The 19,813-nt window shown below is 47.7% G+C and overlaps 8 protein-coding genes across 8 annotated transcripts; 6 read left to right on the forward strand and 2 right to left on the reverse strand.

The window, feature by feature from the left end:
• Positions 1 to 63: 63 nt before the first annotated feature.
• Positions 64 to 2,169, forward strand: DFL_003741 (uncharacterized protein; the record flags this gene model as incomplete). Its single annotated transcript, XM_067632722.1, has 1 exon — positions 64 to 2,169. One exon carries the CDS (start codon positions 64 to 66, stop codon positions 2,167 to 2,169), a length of 2,106 nt encoding a protein of 701 aa, XP_067490962.1.
• A 356-nt stretch (positions 2,170 to 2,525) lies between these two features.
• Positions 2,526 to 3,494, reverse strand: DFL_003742 (uncharacterized protein; the record flags this gene model as incomplete). The annotated part of the gene is made up of 1 exon (XM_067632723.1): positions 2,526 to 3,494. One exon carries the CDS (start codon positions 3,492 to 3,494, stop codon positions 2,526 to 2,528), a length of 969 nt encoding a protein of 322 aa, XP_067490963.1.
• A 2,284-nt stretch (positions 3,495 to 5,778) lies between these two features.
• Positions 5,779 to 7,294, reverse strand: DFL_003743 (uncharacterized protein; the record flags this gene model as incomplete). Its single annotated transcript, XM_067632724.1, has 3 exons — positions 5,779 to 6,195; positions 6,264 to 6,298; positions 6,391 to 7,294. 3 exons carry the CDS (start codon positions 7,292 to 7,294, stop codon positions 5,779 to 5,781), a joined length of 1,356 nt encoding a protein of 451 aa, XP_067490964.1.
• Positions 7,295 to 9,241: 1,947 nt separating this feature from the next.
• On the forward strand, positions 9,242 to 9,604 carry DFL_003744 (uncharacterized protein; the record flags this gene model as incomplete). Its single annotated transcript, XM_067632725.1, has 1 exon — positions 9,242 to 9,604. One exon carries the CDS (start codon positions 9,242 to 9,244, stop codon positions 9,602 to 9,604), a length of 363 nt encoding a protein of 120 aa, XP_067490965.1.
• A 191-nt stretch (positions 9,605 to 9,795) lies between these two features.
• DFL_003745 (uncharacterized protein) lies at positions 9,796 to 10,242 on the forward strand (the record flags this gene model as incomplete). Its single annotated transcript, XM_067632726.1, has 1 exon — positions 9,796 to 10,242. The coding sequence occupies one exon, from the start codon at positions 9,796 to 9,798 to the stop codon at positions 10,240 to 10,242; it is 447 nt and encodes a 148-aa protein (XP_067490966.1).
• Positions 10,243 to 11,422: 1,180 nt separating this feature from the next.
• On the forward strand, positions 11,423 to 11,797 carry DFL_003746 (uncharacterized protein; the record flags this gene model as incomplete). Its single annotated transcript, XM_067632727.1, has 1 exon — positions 11,423 to 11,797. The coding sequence occupies one exon, from the start codon at positions 11,423 to 11,425 to the stop codon at positions 11,795 to 11,797; it is 375 nt and encodes a 124-aa protein (XP_067490967.1).
• A 440-nt stretch (positions 11,798 to 12,237) lies between these two features.
• On the forward strand, positions 12,238 to 12,984 carry DFL_003747 (uncharacterized protein; the record flags this gene model as incomplete). The annotated part of the gene is made up of 1 exon (XM_067632728.1): positions 12,238 to 12,984. The coding sequence occupies one exon, from the start codon at positions 12,238 to 12,240 to the stop codon at positions 12,982 to 12,984; it is 747 nt and encodes a 248-aa protein (XP_067490968.1).
• Positions 12,985 to 15,428: 2,444 nt separating this feature from the next.
• DFL_003748 (uncharacterized protein) lies at positions 15,429 to 17,168 on the forward strand (the record flags this gene model as incomplete). Its single annotated transcript, XM_067632729.1, has 5 exons — positions 15,429 to 15,462; positions 15,584 to 15,735; positions 15,844 to 16,052; positions 16,110 to 16,721; positions 16,796 to 17,168. 5 exons carry the CDS (start codon positions 15,429 to 15,431, stop codon positions 17,166 to 17,168), a joined length of 1,380 nt encoding a protein of 459 aa, XP_067490969.1.
• Positions 17,169 to 19,813: the final 2,645 nt, after the last annotated feature.

The raw sequence follows: 19,813 nt of genomic DNA on the forward strand, positions 1-19,813 counted from the left end.
AAGCAGGTTCCAACTTTATCATCACGGGGATACACCAGCTACCTCTTCGGCAGCGTCGCCCTAATGCCTGTCCTCGTAGCCTCCGCCGCAATAGTGGCCACCACCCTCGCCACACTCTTCAACAAAAACGTCGCCGCCTTACCAACCGACATCGCTGTTACAAACGATGCTACCTCTCTAACTCTACTGTATCAGAATAATCTCAATGCTACGGACGACATCAACCACGTCGGTGCAATCCTACTAGACGAGCTACCGTACGCAAAGGCCGGACTCGCCTGCGCTGCAATTGGAGAGTCTTTAATCTCTTGGGAAACCCTCGAATCGCACCGCTACGACTTCGAACGCCAATTATCCTACCAATCCTTTATCGGTAACGCAAAACCGATCCAACGCTACTACATTTCCAACGCCGTAATCTCGGCTACCCAAGAATCCGGATCCCTCCAGCTAACTACCCAACCGAGCCGTGACATCGCCCTCCCAGTCCTCTGCACCCAATCCTCAAACAGTAATAGTGTTTACTCTCCCGCCACAGCCTCCAACAAAATCACTATAAAATCCGGAGCAAACACCTTTATAGGTTATAGAAATCAAAAGAGTTTTAGATTTTTGGGGATTCCGTACGTTGCGTTTCCGGGGAGGTTTAAGTACTCAAAGTATCCGTCTGCACCCGGTGGGGTTGTGGATGCTACGCAGTATCGCAAGCAGTGTTCTCAACCGTGGCAGGCGGAGGGGACGACTGCTGAGGATTGTTTGTTTGTTAATATACAAACGCCGCATATTCCCAAGGCTGGATCAACCACACGGCTCCGTCCAGTTCATTTCTGGATCCACGGTGGTGGTTACACGGGGGGTACTGGAAACGATCCAGGCAGCGATGGCGGTAACTTGGCGTCTCGTGAAGATATTGTAACCGTTAATATCAACTATCGATTATCGACTTTGGGATTCCTGGCTATTCCAGGAACGGACATTAAAGGCAACTTCGCGGTTAGCGACATGATCGCTGCTCTAAAATGGACGGTTGATAACATCGCAGCGTTTGGAGGTGATCCAAATAGAATTGTTATAAACGGAGAATCAGCGGGTGGATGTTCGACAAGAGTGCTTCTCGGATCTCGTCCGGCGATCGAATACTTCCAGGGCGCTATCTCCATGTCAAACTTGGGATTCGGATATGCCTTGGGTATCGGATATAGTTATGCGGGTACTTATAGCGATTACCCCACCATCGAAGGCTCATATGACATGGCCGGTCAACAAATTTTCACCGACCTCGGCTGTACCCAACCAGCATTGGAAGACCAAATCGTCTGTCTAAAAACCAAAGACCCCCTCGCCATCGTAACCGCCAGCACAGTAGCGCGGTACATCGTCCAAGACGGCTACTACGTCGACACCCCAATCCTAGACGTAGCCGGTAAACACGGCGGTGCAGTCGCCAATGTCGACGTAATAATGGGAATCACCCGTGACGACGGCGCATCATTCAATACATATCCAACAACCCCCGTAAACAGCATCTCAGAGGGTCTACAAGTAGGCCTCGGTATTACCGCCGCAAACGCCCAAAAGGTTATCGACTCTGGCCTCTTCCCATCTCCTAATACCGGAGACTTCACGAAGGATAGTTATAACATCAGCAGTCGTATCGCCACAGATCTTCAATTCCGCTGCGTGGACCAAGCCACCAGCTTTGCCGGCGACGCCACAAACGCGTTTAAATCAGTCCACTACTACCAAATGGATAGAACCTACAGTGGTTACGACCCAAACAACCTCGGTGGCCCCGCCGTAACACCAGGATACCCCAACGGCAACCCCAATCTTCCATACTACCGCATTCACGGTTCCGACATGCCTAATGTATTCGCAAACATCGAGGCCTTGAGAGACGAGAACGATCTGAAGACTATCCAAGTTTCCTCCGGATTGTTCGCGGAGTTTATTAAAAAGGGGACGCCGAATGTTGCTAAGAGGTATTTGGTGGCTAGGGGTTATGATGATACGGTTACTGCGTTGGAGAAGAGTGGGAGGTGGAGTGAGGTTAGAGGGAAGAATGGACCGATTTTGTTGATTGACTATCCGCCGAAGGCGAGTGCGTTTGTGGATGTGGAGCAGTGTGCTTGGTTGGGGTATCCGATTGATTATTATCTTAAGAATTAATTGGGGATGGAGGTGTATTTTATGTATATTATCTAAATAATAGTATTATGAGTTCACGAAGTTGAGAAGCATCACTTTGATCGTTAAGCTGTTTTTAACGCGGGTATCGCTATGTTTTGTTGGTAGAATGGTGATAGTATTGGTAAGTTACGAGAATTCGAAAAAGCGTATAGCATAAGGAGTACGCGATTTCACAAGCGATCGTGGAGGATTTTGTCGACTCGTTATGAAAGAAAACAGCTAATAACATGAATGTAAACATATCTTAAAGCGATCCCAAAGCAATATTCTATCCATCCTATCCAACCTGCCAACAAGTTGACGCAAAGTCGCCCCTCCGAAGAATAGATACCCCGTTACTTCGGCCGAAAGTCACAAAAGTATCCCAGAACCAACCCAGCAAGAATGCAAATAAGAATCCACCCCTGCGATTCAGTGAATCCATGATGAAGGCTTTTCTGGCCTTGCTCCCTTTGACGATTTCTATCAACTAAAACTTCTCTGTTGACATGGTTGTTGTCATCTTCAGTTTCCGTGCTTGTGGTAATTGGAGGGGAGCAGCTGCAGTCCTGTAATGTTCTGATTAGAGCTTTCTCAGAACGAGGGGCTGGGATTTCGAAGTAGGCACGAGATCGACCACAAGATGAAGTAATGCGTGGTTCTCGAGTGGGGGTATTGGTTTGAGCGTTTCTGTTGCCACCAGAGCTTAGAGTACCATCGCTGTTAAGAACGACGTAGTCTTCAAGAGTCGCAGAGCTTTGGCTCTCTGTGTTGGTGGTTGACTTCTTAGCTGGCCCCTCTGAGATAGTATCCGAACAATTCTGGGCAAGGCAGAAGAGATAGTAACCAAGCTCCTTCGTGAACCTGTCTTCAAGGAATTCCAAAACCTTTGGATGAATGTTCTGGCGTAGAACGTGTGAGACCTGTTGACACCATTTGGCCTCTAGACGACATAGACGGTCTAGTTTGATACCAAAGCTTGCGGGACAAGGGGCATTCTCAAGAGCTTTCTCAAGAGCTTCAACGATGTGGCAGAAGTAAATTGTGCTAACTCCGCAGTCCTCGAGAAAGTATTGCTGTATCTGATAGCTGGTGACGTAACAGCGAGGGACAGTCTCGGGACGCTCATGGATCAATCTGAGTCTGGAATCGGAAGGAGGAGGTGGGACCCTGCAGTGCATAATTTTGGCTCCTCCAATCTGATCATAGCTTGAAGTGGGTCTCTGGGAGGGGGTATTGGGATTGGCGGGAGACGGGTTATTGAGTTTGCTGCTGTTGTTGCGTGTGACATGACATCCACCTGTGGTTGATCGTGAGAAGGTCATTTTAGTTACACATAAGGGTGGTCGGTATCTAGTTCAACCCGAATCTTTTAGTCACTGGCTTCAAAGATAGATTGAAATCGACAATGGGATGGGAGTCGACAAACTGGTGATGATGAAGATTCGAAGTATTGAATTGAAGGGATAGGGTTGGCGAAGCTAGCTTTGGAAGTGAAGTTGAAGAGATTAGGTTGAGATAGTGGGTTTTGTGCCTGCACTAATATTATATCGTCGGGTAGCGTCGACTCAACTTTGGGGCCACGCCGACAACTGCAACTTCTTCACTGTAGGACTTCTCATATGATTCATTCACTACAGATATATGTGGAGAATACTAACTATATAAATCCATGCATCTGTAAGGTAGTCTGGGTATATCTGAATTCACCTGGAAATCCCTGATGTTAAGGGTTCATTCCTCGTTACAATACCACGACTCGCTATCTATATAGGTTTTGTGCATATTATCACTCTAGATAATAGCATTCATAGAATAATACACCATCTAGTGTCAATCGCAGCGTATATATAATTGAACTATCTTGCCAGGAGGAACTTCGAAGCATTGAAGGATTAACATCTATCGCTAGCGCGTTTGCTACTAAAGAAAATATTACCTTGTACGTAGACTAGATTCGATTCCCCGATACTAGTATACTTCCGGGGACATCTATGAGAATCTATTATCGATATATCTTATAGCTCGAGGATAGATGTTGTATCGTAATCGGACAGAATCATGTATTCGAGTGAGGATATAAATTGTACCAAGGAAACGAAATCTACAGGACCTTCGAGGTCCGAACTACTGCGGTATCAAGCTCCCTAACAAAAATCACCTGGAAACGCGGCCAAAAAGCTAACATCATATCAAATACATATAAGGGTCTGAATTAGGTCTTAAACCTTGAGAGACCAGTATTGAATGAGCAAATGAATTCCCGTCGAAATCGAATTTCTAGGATGGGTGTCCTCACACCATCCTTGAAAGACTGGAATTTGAAGATCACAAAATAACTAATATTACCTTCACGAGCCTACACAAGCCTATACCTAAATCCAGACTAAAATACAAGCTCTCCTAACCCAGGATAATAACAATAAAAGTCTATCAGCAGAATAAAATCTATTCGGTAGCCCCATCCCCAATACCAACATCATCCCCCCGTCCAACCATCCCACCCAAAAAGCGTAGAAAAGAACCCCGGCATAGATTTCAAGATGAAAATAACCATAGAGATGCAAGCATGGATCAAAATAGCATCTATTATACTGCTACGATCTTCAACCTCCGTACGAGCAACAACAGCTGGTCCAACATTAATCTCTTCCTCCTGATCCATCCCGAGAGGTCTCTGTCGAAGTCTCTGTCGACGACTGACAGGGAAGACATCATGTTGACATCCTGCACACTCGCAGCAATCACAGTCGCTCGATGACATATCATCATCATCATCATCATCGACAAGGTATCTCCAAAGGCAATACTGTTTTCAAATTCTTCATCAGAGCCATCCTCGGCTTTGATGGAACTCCTGCTGTTTTGTGGGAATAGACCAGGTATTTGGAGTTTTTGTGTAAGTGGTGGGTCTTCTTCCGGGTGGAGATGTCTCCGGCTTCCGCACGGGTGGAGCAGAATGGATCTTCACGTTGGACGGCTGGGCGGTTGATGTTGATGAAGAATCTGGGGGTAGTCCCTGGGCCTGTGGTGACCTTGAGTTTAGGGTTTTGGTCTTTGGCATGATTGGAGCCTCCTTGCCCTGGGAGATGAGAGAGCCATCTGTTGGAAGTCCTGTTGGGAATGAAGGTGTTGTAATGGACGGTATTGCCGTGCAGGAGCTGGCTTGCCAGTCTGTGGTTGGCTGCGTGCTTCTTTTGCTTGGATTTTAGGTCCGTGGCGTACTTGGTGATGACTTACCGTCAGCTTCCCGTTAAACAAGGAGCGTGTATATTCACGTACCTAGATTGAGATTGGTTAATAGTAAATAGTAAAAGTTGTGAGAGGCTACGAGAGAAGATTCCGTATTCTTTTAAACGTAGAGCTTTAGTTTGATGGAAGGAGGATTGGTCGGGTGGATGGATGGTGATACCGTCAAGGTAGCGTGGTTATGCGATATTGAGATATGTGAGGGAGCAGCAGGTTGGAACGCAATATAAAGGCCTCTGTCATATAAAATTGATATTACTTATCCCCACAAAGAAAATTTCACTATTAAAGCCCCAATACTATCACCGTAAAACCTTCAATACCCCTAAAATCCCTCAGCCATATAAATCCCATACTGTCTTACTCCAAGTTCCCCCAAAGATTATTCAAACTCTCCGCCAACGTCGGATGTGCAAAAGTCGCATCCCTCATCCTCCCATACCCAACCCCTCCCATCATCGCAATCTGCACCATACTCATAACCTCTCCACCTTCGATCCCCAAACAAGTATACCCCAAAATCTCCTCCGTATCGCCATCAACAACGGCTTTCATCATTCCCCTAGTTTCATCCGTTTCTAACGCTCTTGCTACCCATGTCATTGGCATTTTTGCAATTTTGATGTTGCGGTTTGGAAAGAGTTTTCGGGCTTCGTGTTCGTGGAAGCCGATGTGTCCGAGTTGGGGGTCGGTGTAGACGGTGTAGGGGACCATTCTGTCTTTTGTGGAGAGTTTGGGGGAGGTGGGGGATATGAGGTTATTTTTGAGGATGCGGAACTAGATAGACAAAGTTAGCAGCTATCCTAGACCTAGATAATAAAATAGATATTAGGGGTGATACTGACATCGTCGTACGATATATGCGTAAACGCCGGCCCCCCTTCACATCCCCCAAGACATAAACCCCCTCCGCATCAGTCCTTAAGTACTCATCACACTCTACAAACCCCCTCCCGTCAATTCTCACACCACCTTTCTCAGCATCCAACATATCCGTATTCGGCACCCTCCCAGCCGACCAAAGAACATGCGACCCCGAAACACTCTTTTCCTCCCCTCCACCGACCGGTCTGTACGCCAGTCTAACCTTCATCCCATCTTCATCCACACCCTCCAGCCTCACCGTATCCATCCCAAGTTCAAGTTCAATCCCATCTTGGACCAATATCCTCCCCATCTCCTCCGCAACATCCCCATCCTCCCTCGCTAAAACCTGCTTCCCCCTTCCAACAATCGTAACCTCCGCACCAAGTCTTCTGAACAGCTGTGCGAATTCCAATCCCACGTATCCAGCTCCAACCACAATCAACTTCTTTGGAACTTCATCCAGCTCCATGATAGACGTAGAATCCAGCAACCTCTGCTTATCAACCGTTTGCACACCGGGAAGGCTAGGTTCCGCAGGTCTGCACCCCGTATTTATAAATATCGTATCAGCGGTATACTCCTCTTCCTGGCCTCCATCCCTATCCTTCACCGCAATCCCTTTCGGCCCAATAAACCTCCCAACCCCGTACTTAACCACCACCCCCGCCTCCCGCAACCGGCGTTCACTCCCCCCTCTAAAAGAACTAACAATATCCCTCTTCCTCTGCCTTACTTTCTCCATATCCACCAGCCCGCTAATACCACCCTTCTCAGTAACAGCGGTGGAAATTCCATAATCCTTCCCACGGGAAGAAAGGTATGCTACACGTCCACTCGAGATCATGGTTTTTGTGGGTGTGCAACCGTAGTTTATGCATGTTCCGCCGATTAGGGATTTTTCGATTATGAGGGTGGAGCCTTTGCCATAGTTGGTGGTTAGGGATGTGGCGAGGGGTGGAGCGGATTGGCCGGAGCCGAGGATTATGAATTTGTAGTGTTTGGGGGACATTTTGAGGCGGGGAAGCATACGTATTTGTTGTTGATTTAGGATCAATTGTTGAAAGTTGAAGTGGACTCCCTAGGAGATATAATTTACACTTTATCTATCAAAGTTTGTAAATTGGGACTAGGTTTTTATGAAGTTCTTCACAGACCCCCTCACGAATATCCCGGGATATTCCGTCTCAATTGCGGGGTCGAATCTGTTGGTTCCAGATCAGTAATCTATAAAACGACGTCAGCATATCTTTTGCAAGGCCTAGTTCTATTCATGGGCATGCAATTGGCACGTGCATCTAAGCTTTCCTCAGCCGATCGAAAAAGTGGCTTGGGACCGTATACGAGACAAGGGGGACCGCCAAGAGCCTGTGTAACCTGACCATGACGTCATGATGCGTTTCCAAATCTACAAAACATTTGTTTTGATGAGTGCGCTCATGACATGTATTGTTTCTAGAAACTGAATGACTTCAGAGCTTCACATCCAGGCTTCACATGTAACAGTATAAGAAAAGAGAGTCGGAAAAGAGGTGGACAATCGTATTTTCCCTCTAGAAATGGGGGAGGTCCACGAAGGAGAGAAATTGTACGGCTGGCAAATACCGGGGAAATACATATGACTTCAAGAAAACAAACGGCAAAGGCAGATTTCACCACAAACTGCCAGGGACCGAAGAGATACCAGAACATATCGGTAATAGGACAGCATAGCAGAGAAGGTAAAAGGAATTTTCAAGAGAGAGCTCAACGTTATCAGCATTTGAAAAGTGCTGCAAGAGTTAGGCGAGGGTCCAGTCATCGATCTCCTGGCCTTGCGATGAGGGCCTGTGTCCGGCGATAAGACAAGGGCATGGATATCTAGTCCAACGGTGGCCGAAAGTCCAATCGAGTGTAGTAATATTTCTAGGTAGAAGTAATAAAATTCACCGCCTCATGTCATTCTATCATAGATTATCCCTATAGGCGTGAGATTAGCCTTGGCTTACGGCATCGTCAAGGGCTTCAGGAATTACATGCTCGAGTTACTTCCGCTCCCCTTCTCCCCGACCCTAATGAACACCATCACAAAGACCAAAATGGCACAACAGACTGAGATTACTATGCGTCGGTGCGAGTTTTCCTAGGAGCTTTGGGAGCCAGAGACGTCGTGAGGGTTTGACTCATTGTCGAACATTAAATCAAAGTCGGCTTCAACTGCGTCATTCGTTTGATGCTCGTCATTATCTCTTGTCTGCAGAATTACTGTGTCTTGGTTAGAGATAATATTGTGATGAAAGGGCTTAAGATCTGGTATCGTTCCTTCCAAGAAGGCCTGCCGTAAAGTTCCTGGAATTGTTCCCAGCCGCTCAGGGTTCTTCCTCAATCTTTGTACGACGCGTAACTTGACGTCAAGACCCACTTGAAACAACAGCCATCCCCGAAGATGACTATTCGCGAGTCCCGGGAAGTCGAAAATTTTGATCTCAAAACTGTATTACGCTGAAGTACTGGAATAAAGTTGAATAGGTAACATCTAAAAAGTTTTCTAGCATTGATATATAGTGAGCGAAGCTAAACTTGCGCTCCACAAGCTATGACACTTCTCAACTCCCATATTCAACCGTCGCATTGAAGGCGCAAGGCCACACCGATGCGATTCTCAGCACTGAATATTCGTAGACCGTTTCGTAAAGGCCGTTGCCTTAGCCCTACCATAGTTCGTGATGTATTTCCGCCATGTAAAATAATTATTTACTCATGTAGCAACTGCTCTCACTCTTTCACAAATATTTACACTCTTCAACATCCGCCGGCTTGTCGAAAGCCTCAAAGGCTTTTTATCCCATCCCTTTCTTCCCTTATTCCTATCAATCTAAAGTATTCTCTCAGGGTACCCGTGAAGTCAAATCTCTCGCTTCCCTCCCTCTATCAATCCTAACCACTCTCTCAACAACCTCGAACAACCTCAATTCTAAAAATGTCGACCACAAAATCCAGCAGTCGTATCAAGATCAAGCAACAAAAAGAGGCGTCCAATTCCGGATTTGCCGACCTCGCTTCCGGAGAAGATGTATCCGTTGGCAACGCCTCCGGACCGTTCGAAACCCTCCCCTCAGATGGCCCCTCGACTTTCTCCTTAAACCGCCGACGACCCGCTTTACTCCCCGTCGAAACCCACTACAACAACGGCTTCATCGCCACCCGTCTAAACCTCACAAAAGCCGAGTTCGACCACATCATTGCTGTTATCAAAGAGGCGTTTTCACTCAATCCTCAACTCTGGGGAAAGCCGATAGGATGCCAAAACCACAATGGAGCGCCATCCTCACAAACCACCTGAAATCGAACACCCACAAGAATGTCCTCGCGAAATTGTCCGCTTAAAGCGCCGACGCAGGGTATTTGCTCTACAAGTGGCCACAGCAGTATGCTAATCGTGGACGCTTGAATCATATCCATGCTTTACCGAAGAAGAAGGTGGTTTTTGTTGAAAACGGTGAGGACGGTGAGGGTGATGAGAGTGAAGCCACGATGTTCTCTACCAAATCTTTTCAGTACGGGACTCCCGGCCGCGGAGGCCTGTTTGGGGGTCCGGTTTTCAAGAACTCTCTTTTTGGAAAGGGAGGCGCCAAAAATGAGGAAGATTCTTTCAGAATTCATGCGCATTTGACTCCTGGGAAGACTAGAAAGAGAGTTAGTCTTGCCAAAAAGGCTAATGCTGGCGATAGTTTTCTCGATATCGGTCCCGTCGCTGGCTCTGGCGTCACCACCAATAAAGAACGTGCCGTCGAGAAACCCCGCGAGGCGAGTACCGTCAAAAAACAACAGCCCGAACTTTCTACGGCTAACGATCAGAAGACTGATTCCGAAGAGCTTCTTAAAACCGCCATGATGGCTATCAAGATCGGGATGTGGATCATGTTCCTCTTGTTTCTTGTGGTATTCGCGCTTGCGATTACACTATTCTTGAAATGGTGAGTTGGGTTCAGATATCGAACGGTCCTCTCGCCATCTGTTTTATATTTCTCGAGAAGACGTCGTACTAGAGTCATACCGGATTAGAGCTTTGTCTCAACTTTTGCCCAAGATCCTGTTACCTGGCGATTGAATTGAATCACGTTACATACCTTTTCATCCTCTTCCCACATGTCGTAACCCCCTCATCCTTGTATCTAGCTAGACTACCTCCCACGGTGAGACCATCATCTCGGGCTGAAGTCTTCACCTACGGCAGGGCATACCTAGGATTGTAGTCCTTGGCATAGTCGTCGCTCCAATAAATTTCTAAATTCTCCCCAACATTTAATAAGTTATTTCCAAACTGTATTTCGTAAGCCATAGGTATCTACCTAGGCAGGTGGCATGTCCTAGTGATTGATAACATGCAATAAGGTCGTGCTTTTAGTTTGTCATGTTTCTGACGCACGGCCACACGGAAAGGATTGTAGACGTCTCCTACTCATGACCACCGAAGAATTCCTGGAAAGCGGGTCTTTCCAAGCCGCATAAACCAAAGCGTGAAGGCCGCTTGTGATGTTTTCTGTTGCCTTATATCAAAAAACTTAGCTGCCATCCATCAACCATTCCCTCATCAAACCTACACTTGTGTTATCACAACTGCACCTCCTTCCAGCACCCTGCATCTCCAAAACCTCAGATCCCAAAAGTCTTCATCGAGCGGTAAGTATATACAACTGTTAGGGTGGCTGGCGGTCCTCTGATGAGTGGTTTTGGGGACGTGTAGACAATCCCCGCTGTTCCACTCTACACACAAGACCACTTGGGCCAACTGCTCGAGCTGCATCAAGTTCTCACGTAAATTTCCCATCAAAATCTTTGTTTTTTTGGTATAGCATCGGTGCAAAGAGTACTAACCTGAGGGGGGCCGGAGCCCACTTGCGTACCGTCAGAAATTCGAGCTACATCAACCCTCACGTAAATTTCCCATCCAAGCCTTCGTACCCTTTGATAATATCGTGAAAAGGACACTAACTTTGGGGAGGCTGGTGCCCGCTTGCGTGTTGGTAGGGAACAATTTATCTAGATCAACCTCTCAAGTAAGTTTCCCGTTGAAGTATTTGTGCTGTTTGATAGTATGGTGAAAAGAGTACTAACTTCGGTGGGGCTCGGAACTCTCTTGCCGTATATCACAGACACGATGGAGCAAACTCCGACACCTCTCCGCCATGATAGCGAGGATACCATGCCCATCGAGGACCGCTCTGGGGCCGGAGCCCAGAACCACACTGAGCAAACCCGCCCACCCCAACCACACCAAGCCTCCCAAATCCCAACCCAGTTTGGCGGCCCCGGGGCCTTCGTCAGAGGGCATCGAAGGAGCCGTATTGTCCTTGGGAGCCGGAAGGACCTAGCCAATGTAGACTTCCAGCAAATCTTCATGCCGCTGGGTACCATGCTTCCCAGCGCTGGCAACACGGCTCCGAAGGAGAAGAAGGAGAGAAAATCCGTCCGGTTTGGGGACTTGGAGGAAGAAGTTTTTACGGAGTGGCTTCTGGACTTTGAGGACCTTTAGTTAGCGGTTATTTTAATATTTCTTAGGGAGACTATCGCCTACCTTCAGAGCCTTATTCGCTGCCAACAGGGCCGCCGCTTGTCACAATATCTGAATCAATTCTATTCCCCTCTCCGTCCCTTTCAGTCCAATGTCTAGACGTTTAGTCCCATTTGCTGTTCCGTTCTGTTTGCTTTGCTGTTTCGTACGGTCGTTGGTTGTTCTGTTGTTTTCTGTGACAAGGTGAAGGTGGTGGCGATATATGGGCTTTACTCCCACAGCTTATATTCTCACATATCTCGGCGAGTATATTTTATTTTCCTCCCATTCTATATACCTAACAAACATCCCATTTCCCTCGTACCTTCGTCGCCAACAGTTCCTCACTCTTTCACGCAAAAGACTCTCTCTCACCGCTACTCCCACCCCCACTCTATCGAATCCCGAATATTAACATCAAGATGTCTCGCGATAAATTTGGCGGGTTAGGTATCAGGCCTCCCAGCAAACGAGGCGCTGACAAGAAACTCGCGGCCTTCGAAGGGCAACCGGAAGGTCCATCCTCGTTGTCCCACCTCTCACCAGCGGAGCGATTTGCCAAAGTCCCCCAATGGTTTGCCACCAACGAGGTCCCACCACGCGAGGCTGACCCAGATGGATACATGAAGATGGTCGCGAGGGGAGATCCCGTCATTTCCTATGCCAACATCCTAGGCGTCCAACCATGGGTTACCCACGTTCTAAAGAAGGTTCTCCATTGGCGTTACATCCATCACAGCCGAACCCCGAGCATCGACTTTCGTCGCCCAGATGACAAAAATCGCCTTACTGATGAGATCAACATTACGTTTCGAAATTATGCGACTACGCTCAATCAACTCCTTCGTGATGGTCAAGTTCCTCCTCACAAGTTGGAAAGCAAGATGCAACAGTATGAAGCTATGGAGGAGTTGTCTGCCAAGATCTACAAGATGGGGAGTTACAGGATTTCTGGATATTTCCTCTACAAGATTGGAGAGGAGTTGTTGAAAGAGATCATCGTGGAGCGTCGTGCTATCGAGGCTGGTCTCATCGATGCTAAAGATGTCGTTCCCGGCAAACCCACCAAGCATACTTCCAAACCACGTCGGGTCAAGTTGAAGTTCAGGGATGAGGGATCAGAGCAGACTGGAGACGAAGATATCACTATGGGAAATACTTATGAATAACCGGTATCAGGTGAGCTGAAACATTCCCACCCTTGACAAATGGCCAGTGGCTAACAGATTTATTATTAAGACCCTTAGACTCCAATTCAATCACGAACAGCTATTGCATCTACGATAAAGCTCGATTCTACGTCTAGCTTCTACCGTCAACTGCACTAGAGCATTTTGATACACTACATTTCCCTTCCCCGAACTATATTTCTCGCTTCATTCATTCGCGATGTTCCCTGCTCCTCGTAATGGTCTTCAGTTCCCAATATCTCACCATTTCCCTAGTCTTTCCAGTCTGTTCGCTTCTCTATTTTTTTGTTCTTTTACTTTAGCGTTTCCTTCATTTTTTCATTTCCTTTAACTCGTTTCTCGCCTAGGATTTCGTTCATGTTTGAATTAGGGATGGCGTTTCGGTCTACTTTTACGATGTATATACGACCTTTGCATGCGAACGAGACAACCGTTAATTATATGGATCTACATTCGATCCCAGCTGATTCCACGTAAACTGGGGCATTTCCCAAACCTAGGTACGTTCTACAGTATGTATATCTACGTATACAATAGAAGTTAAATCGGCTGGTTATACTACCCTACTGATAGTCCCGTGCCTAATCTATCGGTATCTTCGCCGTAGGATTCGAGGCTGTCTTCGCAGCAGTTACCATGGCCTAAAAATATATCCATACAGCCAATATATATGCAACATCCAATCTTGTAACCGATGCAATATCTACTAAATGTCCATGAATCTGCAATAACATAGAGCTAACCTAGCTCCTGAGGAATACGAAAGAGCCCATCGATAGGGCTTAAACGATACCTCTAGGCATCTAAACACTCTACAACGAACGGATAAACTAAAAAAAATCAGCACTAGGGTCACTGTAGGGCTTCCTGCAGTGGGCTCATGGGACTAGATGGACTCGCGAATGTAGTTACTGATAGATATTATAAGTGTGTAGATATATCTAAAGGGTCACCATCCCCCATAAATGTGTTGAAAGCGTGGGATTTCCTAAAGCGGCAATTTACGAAAGTAGAATTGTAACAACTTCAACGCGATTCTCGTGATACCCTGAACAGCCCTAATGGCGCTACGGTAGTGATTCCAGCGCGCCTTCAACATCACAGCCATGTCTTGCGATAGGAATTGGAAATTAGTACTAGGTAGTTTAGGTAGAGTAGACGCAGATTGAGTTGAATAAAAATTATAACCATCACACCTCTGTCCTCAACTCCACGATTGCTGTTTTCACGATAATCCCAGTCCGAACCATCATTCTAGTATGCTCCGCTCTGAAATGTTGTAAATGTAATCCTTCATACCGTATGCTTGGTACTTTAGAGTCTCTGGCGGAAGGAGAATATTCGCGCTAGGGTTCGTCAGAAGGAAGGAGCTAATAGGGCCGGTGCTGCTGCTGCCAATGAGGTTCCGTTGGAAACTGTTTGAGTTGGGGGGGGGGAATCGGTTTGTATCTAGATATACTATTTCGGTTGTTAGCATGAATTATTACAAAATCAAGAATTCTCCGTGGGGGCCTCCTAATGCTTCACTCCATGACGTGGTTTGAATGCGTGAAATATTATAGTACGCGGAAGAGCAGCTGTAGATGAGAATGCATGCTGAAGAGAGAACAAAAGAAAAGAGGGAAGGGAGGAGCACAGGAGCGGGAGAAAGAGGGAGGATTCTTTTATAGACGGGTTTCTCAAAAAAAAAAAAAAAAAAAGGTCAACACAGAGTGTCTGGGAATGCTAACCAACCACTGTGAGTTCTTCAATCCTATCATGGCATTCATCTTTCCGTCTGCATCTTCACCATATCATCAAATTCGCGCCGAGAAGCCGTTGCAAAGGGTTGATTCTAGAATTCGGCATTCTGCAACGGATTTTCGTGACCCATCACTTTTCGCGATCTTTGTAGCATCTCGTTAGAGTATATGCATTTGCTTTCCGTAAATTTTTGTTTTTCTCAATTTATTCCATCTTTGAATGGATTCTAGCACGGCGGTTGCGTAGTACACTGCAATCGTGAGATCGATCTGTTTAACAGGGCAACACATGCATTCGAGGGTGCTCTGCAACGTCTTTTGGTTGTTGCTCATTCTCTTTCCCTTTTTTCCTTTCTTTCGCTCCCTTCCTCTTTCCCTTCCTTCCCTTCCCTCCCTTCCTCTCTTCTTCTTCTTTTTCTTCCCTTCTTCTCCTCTTTCCGTCTGCAACGGATCTTCCATCCAACAATCTTCTTGTATGCCTCTCCCACCCCACTATATATTCAATCCCCTTGCACATTGGCAACTACCTCCTCAATCTTTCCTTATTGACCTCCCTGTCCTTGCTCTCCCCATCTTTGTTGTTCTCGCTGTTCTCGCTCTTGCAACGAGATCTGTTCTAACTTTCACATCTACTACAGCTTCCTACCCCTCATAGAACATTTAAAAATTTAAAAAGTCCCAATGGGTACCGATTCTTCTTCCTCCAGAAAGTCGAGTAAGCTTCTTCTTCGCTTAACCACTCATCCATTCCGTCTTCTCATCCACATCTTCTTCTCATTCATCATCCTTCTAATCACTCTTCGATCATTCAAGAGGCATATTCTAACAGTTTACAGCCCCGATGTCTTTGACATCAAGTCGCACGAGCTCCCCATCTAATGACGATGCTCGAAGTCCATCTGCCTTGTGCGGTGGCACCCGGGGCCCCCGACTGACTGGACCAGCCGTCGGACTCACCGGTCCCGTAACCACTACTGGCGACCCGACGGTGTGGGGGAAGAACGTTGGGGATCACCCGGAGCCCCCATTCCCTGCGCTTGTGGATGATGGCATACCCACGGCAGGGGAAGGGGAGTTCACCACCGAAGCAGCCTAGGCGGCTACTGCCGAGGCCGAAGCTGAACTCTCCCTCAGCAGCAAAGAGCTGCCGTCCTTGTGCGAGGGTGCACCCCGCCACTCACCACCAGAAGATCTCACTCTGGCATATGACTCGGAGGATTTCGAACGCCAGCTCGGCGAGTTTTTCGGCTCGCCTGAGCCTGAGCTTCGAGACTCCGGAGCCAGCCCAGATGAGATTCTAACTGGGTAAGTTACCAACATCCTCCTATTTATTCTAACACAAATTACTCAATAACTCTATAGATGGGCCAACACAGAGGACGATGCAGACCCAGATCATGCCCCTGCGACGGTGGGCGGGGGTGATATCGACACACCTAGGTCAACCCTTGTCGGTAACGATGAGGGAACGAGGAATACCACCTGTCCTGCCGAGGACGGGTATTCAGTGACGGTCTTTCCCAACGGGACCATAATGTACACACCCGTGGCGAGGCCACAGTTGGGCGCTGTTAGGCCTGACGCTGATTTGGAACGCCCTCCGGGGGCTGCCTCGCGCATTAGAAAGCGCTCTCGTAAGGAGAGGCAAGAGGAGGAAAATGACGAGCCGGAGGTGGAGGTTATTGAGGTCGCTCCGAAGCAACAACGTGTGCAGGCACCTCCGCTGATGCCGAAGGATAAGTTCTGCCTAGTATTCCCCCAGCCGGCAGGGTTTCCCTGGGACCGGTACCTCGGAGTGAAGATCGAGAGTGCTAAATTCTCCCAGGAACATTTACCGGTGGACTCTGTCGAGGAGGCGGAGAAGATGGTCAAGTGGTGGCGGCAAGAATGGGAAGACAATGCCTCCAACTTGACTTATCTTATGGGATTACTGTGGAAGACGGATCCTGCTGGTAGTGCTAAGAGGCTTATCCGGTTCGCACAGCCGCTGTGCGACCGGATGCGGGAGAAGTTGGGTTCGGAGTACTACGGCCGTCTGATGGATTCAGAGAGGAAGAAGTTCTACGGTCATCTGTATTTTCGGATGTGCAAGGATGTGCACACAATGGTGGAAGCAATGTAGCGCCGGGAGGAGGGGGCCGCCGTCGAAGCCAAGCACCTGTTGCCGCGTCTGGCACCCAGTCGCGAAAAAGGAAGAGCCGCGGTGATAATGGCGAGAAGGACGCACCTGCGACTCCCGCGAGGAAGAAGCAGAAGAAAGCGAAGGCTCCAACGGAAAAATTAGGCGTTGATGGGAAGATCGTTCATCAACGAGGCATAGTGCAGGGAGCCGGTAAGCTTCAGTTTGAGACCAAGGAACGACGTGAAGCATTGGAAGCATTGCAAAAGCGTCTCCTCGGTGAAGCTGCCGGTCATCGATAGCCTCTGCGAGGTATCTGACCTTCTTGTTAATCACCCTATAGGTACAGGACCTACGGGATCCCAGCTGAGGAAGGGGTTTACGGTGGCGGAACTAGTCTAGAGGCGTCGGTGGTAAGTAAGAGCCACATGAGTTAGCTAGAACTTCTGATGATATGACCGATAATATTTAGGGATGATCCTGCTCAAGTTAAGGTTCACGCTGGCGTTCATGTTTTGCGAACTGGGGGTGCATAGTTCGCGAGTGCATAAGCCTGCGGCAGGAGGGAGTTAGTAAACCGGGGGCGCATAAGTTTGCTACGAACTAGGGGTGCAGTAGTTCGCATGGCGGGCTGGAGGTGTTTAGTCTGCTTGGGGAGGATAGACGTGTGGGGAGATATCCGGAGGGGAACCATCCGCAAGGACCCCAATGATGGATTGGTTAGGTGGCATTTTTAAGAGTGATGGGGGTGCAGTTAGTTCAGGAAGCTCAAAAACAAATCTAGGGATATAGTGGTGGGGTAAGGGGGTTCGAACTTGGGGTACAGAAGTTCGTGGAGAGGAGGAAGAGGAGGAGGAGTTCCCGAGAAAACTTGGAGAAGAAGTCAGGCGGAACGGAATCCGCTCGGTGGCTGGGATGCTACCAAGAATAGCTCGCGAACGTCTGAGGAGGATGGGAACTTCCTGGCGGCGGGGGCCCGGATACAAGAACGAAAGACTAGTCTAACATAAGGCCCGATGCACTACCACCATATCCACAATGGAGCCAACCTCAACATCTACCTTCCACGGATTGCGAAAACATAATGCCCATTAGGAACAGCTCTGGGACGGGAGCTCCCAAGCCCAGAACGACAGCGAGAAATCCAGCCCATCCCAACCACAGCAGGCATCCCAATTCCAAGGCCCGCTGTTTCGTGAGGGTCGGGGGCACGACATCAGACAAGACTCGCTTTCACATCCCATCGGCCTAGGGAAAGGAGACCCATCAGCGATTCCTCCGTGGACTTCCAAAAAACCATTTTTTTCACATCCCATCAGTCTAGTTAAGAAAGCTCCGACGGGCTACCTCTACTTCACAAGTTTTCTTCCTCACAGGCTCCCAAAGGCCCAGCCAAAGTACGACCACTCCGTGGAAGCTGGCATACGGAACTAGACAAATTTCATATTCATATGTCATAAGTGCAGGTTGAAGAGACCGTAAGGCGGCGGGGATAGAGATGGAAGAAGCGATGAAACGAGGTGTGAGAGGTAATGAGACTATATCCCCTCAGAGACTCCCAAAAGACGAACCACTTTCGCATCCCGTGAGCGCAGGACCGCCAGACGGACCCCTCACAGACTCCCAAAAATACATTTCCACATCCCATTGCCGAAGGTAGAAAATACTATCAGATCATTCCCTCGCGAACTTTCAAAAACCACTCTTTCGAACTCTCACACATATACAATTCTTGGTCCAGCCTCAAGACCTTCCGACTTTCGCCCACATACAGACTCCTACATGCTTCTACATCACAAACAACTATTCGGTGCCGTTTAGATCGTTTTTCCCGGTCTAGATATGAAAAATGAAGAGGAGAATGTTCGAAGGGTGAAGGGGGGTGTTGAGAGGGGGGAGACGGAGTTGGAATTCCAATTTTTGAGGGATTTCTTCGGTAACCGGCGGGTTGTAGACTGAAGTTTGGGGACAAGGGGGGATTTGTATGAAATCAAATATGTGTCTCTTGTACCTACATGCATATATAAATCTAGTTAATCACAATACAAGCTAGGATCGTGAGATCTCTCCCGTTTCAAGTACGACGTCCCCTGAAATTATCTTGTCTGGGACCTCTCTGGCCACGGAATCTTTGACATCAAGGAATCTGAGCGAGGTTCCCACTACGGACAACGAGATGGAGTCTTCTAGTACCAGCGATATCGATTCTACGTCGTCAATTATTGTTATCACTTCCGGCATTACGACTGTTGAACAAAACAGCTTACCAATAGAATTGAGTCCTGTGAATGAGTCTAGTGGCACTTCTTCATCACAAGATTCAGACGAAAGCTCTTACGGGCAAAATGAAAGTACTACAACTTTCGTGTCATCTGTGAGCACGGATACTACAGAATCCGGGGCGAAAGTACTAGACTTATGGAAACCACACAATCTAGCAATATGGCAATAACGTCTACAACGGGGTTAATTTCACCCTTGAGCGAACTCATCACGACATCCGAACAGGAAATGATCTCAATTCTCAAGACCAGTAGCCCAGCTGAATCGACAACGGAAAGCATGCAAGACACTTCGGACACAAATCTGAATACCGGAACAAATTTAGAATCGAGTAGCCAGCCGGTGGAAGGATGTTCGTTTGTGATAGAGACCACTACATTGCCAGGTAACACAGACGAGAGCTCAATAAACTCACCGACGGTGCAAGTTTCGGATATTACCTCGAATATTAATTCCCTAAGCCCCGAGACCACTTCGTCACGAATCTGGGGCAGTTGTATTCTATTACGAATAATTACTGCTATGGTGATCCTACGGCTGCGGATGATAAGCTGTATTGCGGGTTTACGAATACAACGGCGAGTAGGAATTACTATATTGCCCTTAGCAGTTCGACGTATGTGTATCAGTTGTATCTGTGGAATACGACGCCTAATCAGCCGTT

This window comes from Arthrobotrys flagrans, assembly GCF_004000055.1.
Source record: "Arthrobotrys flagrans strain CBS H-5679 chromosome Unknown unitig_0, whole genome shotgun sequence".
Taxonomy (NCBI): domain Eukaryota; kingdom Fungi; phylum Ascomycota; class Orbiliomycetes; order Orbiliales; family Orbiliaceae; genus Arthrobotrys; species Arthrobotrys flagrans.